Source organism: Oxyura jamaicensis, chromosome 2, assembly GCF_011077185.1.
Source record: "Oxyura jamaicensis isolate SHBP4307 breed ruddy duck chromosome 2, BPBGC_Ojam_1.0, whole genome shotgun sequence".
Lineage (NCBI taxonomy): Eukaryota > Metazoa > Chordata > Aves > Anseriformes > Anatidae > Oxyura > Oxyura jamaicensis.
Window position 1 is genome coordinate 12729245 of NC_048894.1, and position 11129 is coordinate 12740373.

An 11129-nucleotide genomic window follows, 5' to 3' on the forward strand; every position below is an offset into this window, starting at 1 on the left:
GGTAAGGCACAGGCCTAGAGGACACACACCCAGTAAACAGACAAAAATTTGCCAGTCCTTGTTCTGCATTACACACCCATTGAATATTTTGGGTGGAGAACCCCCAAGGTCACGCTCAGTTCTTCAAAAATATTTCCATTTCTATCTTGTATACAGATGAGAAAGCAAAATGTCACAATCCCTAAATCTGTGTAGCCTTTATTATTTCTGTTGCAACTGCAACTGAGTTTCCCAGAACAGGTTTCATTTTGCGAGGTACTGGAAGCAATAAAATGTGGTATCTCCCTCTCATTAGTCAGGATTTTGCTTAAATTGGCATTTTCCTTGCCTATACGGAGGCATATTGTCTGCTTACCAGCCCACTGCAAAGCTGAGGTAGGTGGCAAGGGTCTCTACCCCTTCCACCTCAGTTTGAACTTATTCATTCTTTTTTCTGCTTCATTTTTAGAGCATTTCTAATTTTTAAACCATGAACGCTCAAACCTGTGAACTCAATTCACATGTTTAAAGTCAGTTTCTCAGCGTGTAACTTTGCTATTCCTGCCTATGGTTTTACTCGATGCTTAAGGGACTTTTAACACAAGCCTGAGTGACGCAGAAGCCACAAGGCAACATAAAATAAATTCTGCATGCGTCCAAAGCTAGTGTACATGCCGGTCATGCTTTGAAGAGCTATTGCTCTGAAAAAATGCTGTTCATACAGAGGCTTGGAGTTGGCTGGCTGAAGCTTACCATCGTGTGGGTCAGGTCAGCCCCACAGCAGGCTCAGATCTATGCATGTAGACCAGGCAGGCTTCATGTAGTTCCTTCCCCCAGCTGTGCCTTGGAGGTTTCGGGCTTGCTTTCTCAGTGATGGGACAGCTCAGAGGCCCACAGCCAGCTGGAGTAGCTATGGGCAGGTGCTTCTAGGCCAGTCATCTTCTTTCTGTTTATTTCCTTCACTTTAAATGCCCACTGAATCTCATTTCCCACATGCATTCACCTCTTCAGAACAAGCTATTTGGAATAAAGGTGCGGTCTTGTACAAACAAATGTGTTAACTATTTATTCCGCTGAGAACAGAAGTTGAATCAACAACAGCTTTTCAGATATGTAAGATATGTTCCTACTGCCAAAGTTATTTTCTCACCAGAGCTTGTCTTCCATGAAGTGACCTGACCCAAAGATATTTGTACGTGAGATCAGATGGCTCGAGAGAAGGCATCAACATAGTATTTGACATTGGTATGTGTGCCTTCAGAGATGGAAAAGATTAAGCCAGACACATGATGCTGATAAGAATTTCTTTTTATGTTATTCCAATAAAAAATACATTCATACAGAAATATAACAATCTTGCAAAAAACAATTTCAAATAAAATCTTGTAAAACAAAATTTTTACAAAAATCTTACAAAGAGATTCTTTAGATAACAGGGTGCTTCAAAAACAAAAAAAGAAATTTCACTAATAGAAACTTTTTCTTCTTAAATTTCAAGCAAAAATGTTTTTTTTTTTTATTTTTATTTTTTATTTTTCAGCTTGATTGAGGCTCAGTTATCACCTGAACAAAATGTACTTGCTTATTAAGAAAATTACAGGCATTTGACATATGGCACACAGCCCCACCCCATCCACACAAGTCTGATGGTATTTCACAATTGAGACAAGCCAGTGCAAGTTTAATTTTGTTGTTGTTGTTTGTTTGGGGTTATTTCTTTTCCGCTTTTGTTTACTTTCTTATTTTTCAGAAGTATGGCTAAGCCAAGGACATTGCAAACAAGGAGTTTTAAAAAAAAAAAAAAAAAAAAAACACACCAAAATAAAAATCCATTTCTCCTTTTTTTTTTTGGGGGGGGGGGAAAGTGCATTTTCAGGCAATTTAAAACAAAAATGAAATGAGAATGATTTAAGCCTGCGTGTTCCTTAGAACCAGATCACTTGCATATACTTTTTCCTAAACCACTTATCTACATACATTTCCAGGAAGATATATCAAAATATTAGCATAGTAAGCAAGACCAATAATAAATAGAAAAAAGAAACAGATCACGTGTTTCATTGCATCAACTGTAGTGAGCTGGTTTTAAAAAAAAAAAAAAAATACTGCTTTTGGACAGACTATTTCTATTCTAGGAAAAAACAGTCTTTATTTTAGCTGAACTATGCAAAATTAGAGCTCAACCACCACAACAACTAGCTCACTCACAGGTCCTCCCATAAGCCGGAAGGCCAAAATATGAGTGTACGTCATCTGCACACAGCTAATATTCTTTTAGCATGCCAATACTCGGTTCATATCATTCTTAAATGGCCACAGATACGCTACTCCAGACAACCTAATAACTACAAAACACAGTCAGCACTCTGAGAAGAACTGAATGCCAACAAAGCCTTTAGCATTAAGCTAAAGGTAAAGCCTCTAAAAATGCTAGATTTTACTAACTGTATCTTTCATTTCTTTGTCTCCTTAATGACCATACTGGGGGGGAGGGGATATTTTAACGGGCTGTGGCATTTTCTAGCTATGTGTTCTAATTTTTTTCCTTTTAAAAAAAATATTTATATATTATCTATATATATACACACATACACAGACTGTACACACAAATATACATACACAATTATTTTTCTGCCCGCTTTTTTAAAAAAAAAGTAATATAGTTTCTTTCTGTATGACCAACAGATAGCTAGATATATAGATGTGGAACTTGTGCCTTTTAAGCAAATACATCTTTTAATACTTCTGTATCTTTAATATGTATGAAAACTTGACATATTAAGTACAGTTGGGGTGTGTATATACACAGTTGTTGTGCAAGGTCAATATAAAAAAAGTCTCAAGGTGGCAGAACTGGTCAGGTATTTAATTGGCATATGCATTATACTGTAACACAGTCAAATTGTCTAAGTTAAACAAATACTGTACTGACATGAATGACTTTTCTCTATATTTGTCTTTGTGAAGGAGGACCCTGGAAGTAACCTTTTTTTCCCCTCATATTATACATTTGATACAGTACAATGCCAGGTGAAAAGAGAGCCTTAATAAAGCATGCATCACCCATACCCCTGTATAAGACCCCCTACAAGAGAAGGTCACTTGCATAAGGCACCATTATTAAGGTCAACAGTGCATTAACAGCTAGAAAACCAGAAGTTAGTCCTCAAGGCATAAATAAGAGAAAAATTAGCTGCATGAGAAAAATCAGTTTCTAACCAATAGTGGTTTTATCCACCCAACAGAAAAAATTATTCATGTTCCATACATTATGTAACATTAAACCAATTGTATTTTAGCTGCTCTTAACTGGAATCAAAACTGCAGTCCTGATTAAAGAATGGAAAAGCATATAGTTCCCCAGAACCATGCAATAACCTTTGTATTATAATGAAAAGTTATAGTTGTGTTACATTTGTAAATACACAGCTTATACAATGGATTACAAATGAGCTCTGTAGCAAGTAAAACAAGCTACTTGACACATTGCACGTTTAATAGCTGCACCAGACACCTAAAGCTCCTCTCACACAGGAACGGGGAGGTCCCCATCTCCATTCGGGCATTCTGACTCTTTTTATTCCCCCCTTCCCCTCTCCATTTTCTCTTGAAAAAGGTGCAGACACCCCTCCCCCCACCCCTTGGAAATGATTGGTGGTCGTCCCATCTCACAAGATATTCCTCACATACAAGACATTCAGACTATTTTTTTTCTCTTACAGTTATAAAACAACCACAAGAAAAAAAATGTGCCTCAGCATACAGTCGTCAATAGATCCTCATAGCACACAGTCGCCCAATCATTGACATTCTCAGTGCACATGCTCACGGCAAAAGGCTTAGGAGCCACTCAGAAGGTTAGATACCAGTGTATGAGTCCAGGAAACCCCAAACATCATGCACCGCGGTTGCTATGCCGTTTCTTACATGACTTATTAGCCCTCAAAAGACCTTCAAGGAAGAGAGGTCCTGGAGGCAACTGGGTAGGGTGCAAAATGGCATGCTTTGGCTGGAACACGCATCCCTCCGCTCAAGGCTCTTCAACCTTGACGCCTCTTAGCCCACAGGATTCATGTTGTAACCCACTCAGAGGTGTCTCTTCATGTGAAGGGCCAGGTGGTCGGACCTGGAAAAACACCTACAAGGAAAGAGAAAGACAAAGTGTTAGATGAGGGTTGGGTGCACTCATGGCACATTTTGTGAAGTCAAGACCCACCCCCCGTGCTCTGTGGCTCCATACTGCAACTGGAGGAGGAGGGATGGGGCAATCCTGGAGACACCGGAGCACTCAAGGTGTCTCCAAGCACCTGGGTGCTCTGCAGGTAGGTGGTAGCACTGGGGATTTCACAACACTAATCTGCACCATTGGGCTACAAGCTATATCCAGGTGATTAGTAAAACATTTTTTCCCACTATAAAGACAGTAATCCCTTAAAAATACTAGACACAACTGTATCCTCAAGTGATTCCTTCACAAATGAGCCTTGTGAAAGGCAGCCTAGACTCACTTTCCAGCAAGTGTTAAAAATAACTATTTTAAAAGGTGAATTTCAGTCGCATACCTGTCACAGTGACTACATTTAAAAGGCTTGGCACCAGTGTGCTTTCTGAAGTGTCTGGTTAATTCATCACTTCTTGCGAAACGCCACTCACACCCTTCCCATGAACATCTGTAAGGCTTTTCCCCTACAAAGAAAGCAGATTATATGTTAGTCACGACTTCATTCAAACGAAGATCGGTGCTATCCCATTCATTTTCTATGTAAACCTCCTCCACCCCCTGAAGACAGTCAATTTTATTTAACATATCTGAATGCTTCAGAACATGCAGGCAAAGAAGGCAAAATTCATCCACCTGATTCCTACTTAACTATTGTGCTGCAACAGTACATCAAATAATCTAATTCTTGTTAAAAAAAAAAAAAGCTATTAAACAGGATCTCGGGAAACAAAGAAATCCAACCTTGTACCATTCCTGTTCATCTGTAATAGCACCCTGACTCCCAAACAGGTAGCATGGACCTCATGAAGGTGATTAAAGACAGCGCAGCTAGGCTCCCAGAAGCAATTAGGCTACTGTATTGCATCAAAGTCCTCTGTCACAAACTCATCTGTATAACATGCAACCTCTTTCTGCTGAGCTACATTTTCTTGGAAAAGCCTGCACACCACTTTGAGCATTGCTATTTCAGCATTCAAGAAATACCACTTCCATTCACAGGAACGTTCTCAGCCAGACAGCACCGGGACAACAGTTCTGCAATACTTCTGAGGCCGGCAGCTATTTATGTCTGCTCAACCACCACGGTTTCAGTGGAAGTTGTTCTTTCCTCTCAAAATAATCTTGTTTTATCGGACTTCTGCCTGACAATGGGAGCATCCAAGCTTGCTCGGGCTTCCCATAAAAGCCACAAAATGCTGAGCTCATGAGTCAAAACAGAATCTCTTCCGTGAATTCTCTTTCCACATCATGAGGAAAAAAACTGCATAGGTCTTTGGATTTGCACACCAAGAACGCCAAACAAATTCCTCACATTAAGCGATGACTACTGAGCCAAGGCAGAGCTCTACACATCTAACTGCTGTCATAAAAAGATGTTGAATATTAATACTCAAACAAGCAAATCAGCATGCTACTTCAACCATAAAATATTTATAAAAGCCCTGAAGTGTCTACCTTCCTCACTTTCTTTCCCAATAACACACAGGATTATTTTTTTTTCCATTTAGATTCCATAACAATAAAAGTTGTTGCTCAGTATTTTGGGATAAAATTATACAGTCAATCATACATTTGCAAGTCCAGTTAGGCAGATATATTAGAAGAACTACAACACACCATGGCTTTTCCAAGATTTTTGCTGACACAATGGCACACAAAACTGTTAAATTTTTTACAACTATAGCTGTAATCAAGGCCTTGGGATGTCTGGTTGAATAGACCCAATGCACAGTGGACCATGAAGACAGGCTCTTATGCTGCTTTGCGATCCACCCCGCTTTTGGATATGCCATTACTTTTTTTTTTCTTTTTTTTTCTTTCCTTACGAAAGTCTTGGTTAACTTTTGCTTTGGAAATAAATTGTGAACAGAGGTTTAGCGTCACTTTTGGCTAGCGAGTGCTCCTGAAGACCACATGCCTCTGCAGTTTCCCAAGGATTGTCTAGTTAAACGACTGGCTCATATTTGCTATGACAGCAGACTCATCCACAGCCAACTGCCTTGGCTTCAGCCGGCTTACGAAGAGAATGAGGAAGTGATGTCGCCCATGCTGGTAAGCCTCTCGTACTATTACATCATCTCTCCAAACCTGGGCTCCCACCCAGCGATTGTGTAAGGCCATGACACCACCACCATCAGGGGTATTCCCTGCAGTACTTGCCAACTCTTAACAAGCATTCGGTTACTAACCTGTATGAGTGCGCTGATGTGCTTTCAGATGTGAACTTTTGGTGTAAACTTTCCTGCAACCGTTAAAGTGACACCTGTGAACACGCCTTCTGCCATCTGGCGAGGTGTCACCATTGGCGGGTGTACCTTTTTCTGCAGTCTTTCCAGCGGTACCGGTACGAATTTTCCCCGGTGAATGCAACTCACCCGGCGTACAATTCCATAGCTGGGAAGAAGGCTCCTTGCTCAGCTCAGGAGACGAAGGGGGAGTGGAAGTGACAGATGAACTCAAGTTTCCTGAACTGGCTAAAACGTCGCTTATAGGGTCAGAGGTAAACTTGGTCGTGGGTGAGAGCTCCTCGGAGCTGTCCGAAGATTCACTGCTCACGTCAGAATTCAAACTGTTGGTCTCTAAGTTCTGACTAGTAGGGCTGTCCTCTTTTGGGACACATGTGCTCTTCAGTTCAGATTCCTCCTTTTTCTCACGTGCCAGAATAATTTTGGTCCAAAGATCCTCTTGGCTATCAAATTTGATTTCAGATGCAGATACGTAACAGGGTTCGCTTTGAAGATACCGTTCCAGCTCCAAACACGTCTAGGTGAAAGAGAGGGAGAAAAAAGAGGAAAGTTACAAGCTCGCTCAAAATAAACCCAATTGTATTTTACACTTCAAAAAGCATGCAGGAATGTAGTACGTTCGATTTGAGGTTTCTAGGTTCAAAACAAATTAAAGGCTCCTCCAGCCGTAACTAGGTGACTGTTACGATGAAAAGAAATCGCTTCTTGAGACCTGGGCAGGAGTTCAAACACACAGCTGAAGGTGCAAGTCAGCTTGGGTTTGCAAAATAGCATTCTAATGAGTCACTCAAATTATCATCGCTCTCATCATAAAAATCTGTGTTTTAGCAGGCTGATGTTGAAAAGGGACCAGAGAGAGCCACAACAAATAATTACACTTCACTCTCGCGCCCTGCCTAACGTCAAGTTGTTTTGCATCTCCCTCACACAAACACGAGGCTGAAGGGACCCGAGGAACACAATGTGCTCTGACAGGCAGCTAAAGCCTGAACGCCGCGTCAGAAAACAAAGCCACATTTCAGCATGGCTGCGGAGCTGCCGGCCCGTCTTCTGGGGCCATCAATGGAGCAGCAGACATCCTCCCATTTCCTGTGCATGAGAACGCTGCACGCTCGACTTTCAAAGAATGTTATTTCCAAGCGTATTGGCATGCACGCCACATAGCTCGGGCTGCTCCCCTGCACGTTTGGAGGGATGGGAGGAGGCTGGGGGGGAACTTCAGCGACAGAAGAGAGGGGAGAAAAAAGTTCCTGAATAGAAATGTCCTATTCTATAGGATGCAAAACGGGAAATTACTCTGAGGTCCTGCTGGGAGTCCCACAATGAACAAGAACTTTATCTACTGGCCAAGAGTGCAACTGTATGAGTCATCGCTCGCTTTCTTTCACGCAATGCCAAAGGAGACTTCCTTTTAAAATCCTGTCCATCTGCCAAGAAAGTACTCTGTTCAAATATACATGCAACAGTACATGGACAACTTCCCCCCCCAGCCGCATTCCTCTCCACTCCATGAAACGAAACAAAACAAAAAACAAAACCACCCTAAATGGGTGAAGCTGTGGTTTTCAATTTCAATTACCCTGCTGACTTTCTAGCCATTTGCAGAGGAGAACAAAAAAGGGTACGAACTGTTATGGCAACCAGCTGATGTTTTGGGATTATTCTTTCCACTATAGGAAATGATCCATATGGAAGCGTTACACAGAAAAAAAAAAAAAAAAAAAAAAAAAAAAAAAAAAGACACACCAAGTTTCCATACCAAACTCTACTTATTTTAGCAAGATCATCCCTTCCCAGCCCGGTAGCAAAACCTGATCCCAAATGCCACACATTCCCCTCACAGCCCCTTCCCATCTGCCTCCCAGGAAACTGGGTCACATGTTGTGACCAGGCCAGGAGCGAGGGCAAAAATGGGGGAAAAAAAACAACACAAAAACAACAAAACAAGACAAAAACAAGCCCAGCGCTGCACACGGCATTTAGGTATTTGCCTGTAATTAGATAACTGGTTTGGAACGCACGTTGACAACAAAAAAGGGTTTCGATAGGGACGACACAATAGTGTATTGATTTTCCGAGAAAACAGAAGGGGATGGGGGGGGGGGGGAAGCATTTATTAAGATCTTGTTAAACTTTAATATTCCCGGCTAATTTAAATTCCTCATTAGGTAGATTATAGTAATGGGGACCGTAGCGAAGCTCTCTCTCTCTCTCTGAGTTTAAATGCCTCTGAAGGCTACTGGGAAAGAGGGCTGGCCCCTTGCCAAAAACCCAAATGCCTGAAGGAAACTACTTAGCTCCATTTCAATCACGTACTATGAGGCTGCCTCTTTGAAAGGGGAAGGGAAGGAAAAAATAAAATAAAGTATAAGGGGGGTGGGGGGGTGATTGCATACAATTAGGAGGCATGTGGAGGCTGTAGCATTTTGCATCTTTGCATTTCGACCTTCTTGGGTAGGCTCCTTCGCCCCGCCGGCAGGTACCGGCTGTGGTCCCCGTCACCCCCCGGAGCGGGGCTGTCAGCGGAGCCCCCCGCTCGGAGCGGATTAGGGCGAGAAAGGAGGGGAAGGAAAAAAGGCAACGAAATATGTCCATTAAAGGGAAGGAGCCTCCGTTCTTCCTCCTTCCCCACCAAGGCAATTAGCGCAAGGGGAGCGCTGTCATATGACTGACAACTCTGCAAAGCTCCCTGCGCTGGGAAACAGCTCCATTATACATATATACGTATACATTATATATATATATATGTGTGTGTACAGATGTGCACGTACACCCGTGGATGGTTTTTCCCATCATCGCTAGGAAATAACGCATAACAATAATAATAATAAATATAATACCAGCCGGGGTGGAAAGGCAGCCCGTGGCCGAGGCGGGGAGCTGGGCTGACAAGACCCAGCTGCGGAGCCCGGAGCCGGCACCGGAGCAAAACTTTTGCCCGGACCCGGTGCGGAGCCGAGGGGCCGCGCAGGGAGACGGGCAGCTCCTCGCCTTCACCTCGGGGCTCTCAAAAAAATGGGAAAAAAAAAATCAAAAAAAAAGGAAGAAAAAAAAATCAAAAAAACGCCGTGCAATTTAAAAGCGAAACACCTGCTTCCAAACGTCGCTAGGTATTTGTGCTCAGATCTCCCCAAACTCGCCGCTGACACTTGGCTTTTTTTTTTTTCCTCCTCTTTCAATCCGCTCATCCTTTAATACGGCTTTAAAAAAAAAAAAAATACGACAACAACAACAACAACATCGACATCCTCGTTTTACCTGTTGCCAATATTCCTCCAGGGACGGCAAGGCTGAGAAGTACCCCGTGTCGTGCACAATCTGGAGTTCCTGGAAGATGCTGCACATGGGGAGCACATCCATGGCTCAAGTTGCAACAACAAAAGTCACTGCTGGTTACCAAAAACACCACGAGATGCCTCCTTTATGTGCGACGGGGGTGTGCCGGGGGGGTGTCAAAAACCTCAGCTCTCAGTTTCCAAGCCCCCACCCCCCCAACTCTTCCTTCCAGAGAAGAAGAAGAAAAAAATATTAAAAAATAAAAAATAAAAATTATTTTATATATTTGGAGATATATATATATTAATTCCTTGAGGAGCTTAGGGAGGAAAAAAGACCCGAAGTTTCATGCAAAGTTTAATCGCACGGCAAAGGCAAAGGACGGCTTTCCCGAGGCGGCCGGCGGAGGACCCTGGCGCAGGAGCGGGCTCAATATTTGCAAACACGGCGCTGCTGCGAATGCAGCCCCCTGCAAAACTTCCCCGCTCAAAGCCCGGCCCGGCCGCGCCGCCGCCCCCGCCCCCCCCCCCCCCGCCCCCCCCCCCCTCTCTCCCCCTCCCTCCCCGTTCTCCTCCTCCTCTCTCCCCCCTCCCTCCCCGCCCCTCGTGATCCCGTGACGCCGCCCGCTCGCCGCCGCCCAATCCCCGACGCGCGCCCCGCGCCCCGCGTGCCAATGATGTCAGAGCCGCCCAATCGGAGCCCGGCAGGCATCGCGGCTCCTCCTGGCGTGACCGAGCCCGGCCGTGACGGCTCCCGCCATTGGCCCGATTCGAAATTCGCCCCCTCCTGATTGGAGAGCTGGGCGGCAGGCTATTTTTAGCAGGGTATATAAGCGGGGAAGCGGCGGCTTTTTCGGGAGGGGAGGTGTGCGCTCGCGGAGCGGGGAGCGGGGGGGAGGGGAGGCGGCCGCGCTCTGCGCTGCCGGCGGCGGGCGCCGAGGGCGCTGCGGAGCCGCCCGCGTAGGGGGGCCGTGAGGCGGCCGCTGCGCTGTATGGGGATGAAGGGAGCGGAAGGCTTGCGGGAGACTCAGCGCGGTGTCAGGGTGCCCTGGTTCGCTCTGGGGGTTCGCTCTGGGCAGCCGCCGTGTCGCCTCCTCACGAGGCAGGGAGCAGGGGGTGCCCATAGCGGGCAGGCTGCTGGGCCGTGAGGCCCTTGTGGGTTAGGGGGTTAAGGTTTCTGGGGAGACCATCGATTGAGTGAGGGGTCTGGAAGTGTGGCAGGACCTCCCTTCACACCTCTCCTCATGTCTGCCCTCACACCGCCCCTCCTGCCCTGCACTTCAGTGCAGCACCCTGTGCTGTGTGCATGTCTATCAAAAACCCATTTTGGTGTGTCAGTATCACGGCATCCTCATTCCCAACACAGCCCATCAGTGATACCGCTGTCTTCATACAATGGAAAAACAT

The 11129-nt window shown here is 44.7% G+C and overlaps 1 protein-coding gene across 2 annotated transcripts; it reads right to left on the bottom strand.

The window, feature by feature from the left end:
- Positions 1-1271: 1271 nt before the first annotated feature.
- KLF6 (Kruppel like factor 6) lies at positions 1272-10237 on the bottom strand. Of its 2 annotated transcripts, none has more exons than XM_035318289.1 (4): positions 9706-10237; positions 6577-6964; positions 4542-4665; positions 1272-4117 (listed from the first exon to the last, which is right to left on the bottom strand). In XM_035318289.1, exons 1-4 carry the CDS (start codon positions 9805-9807, stop codon positions 4066-4068), a joined length of 666 nt encoding a protein of 221 aa, XP_035174180.1. In that variant the 5' UTR covers positions 9808-10237; the 3' UTR covers positions 1272-4065. The 2 variants fall into 2 exon arrangements, with proteins under 2 accessions (XP_035174180.1, XP_035174179.1); XM_035318288.1 differs by having other exon boundaries at positions 6391-6964; positions 9706-10233.
- Between the last annotated feature and the right edge of the window lie 892 nt (positions 10238-11129).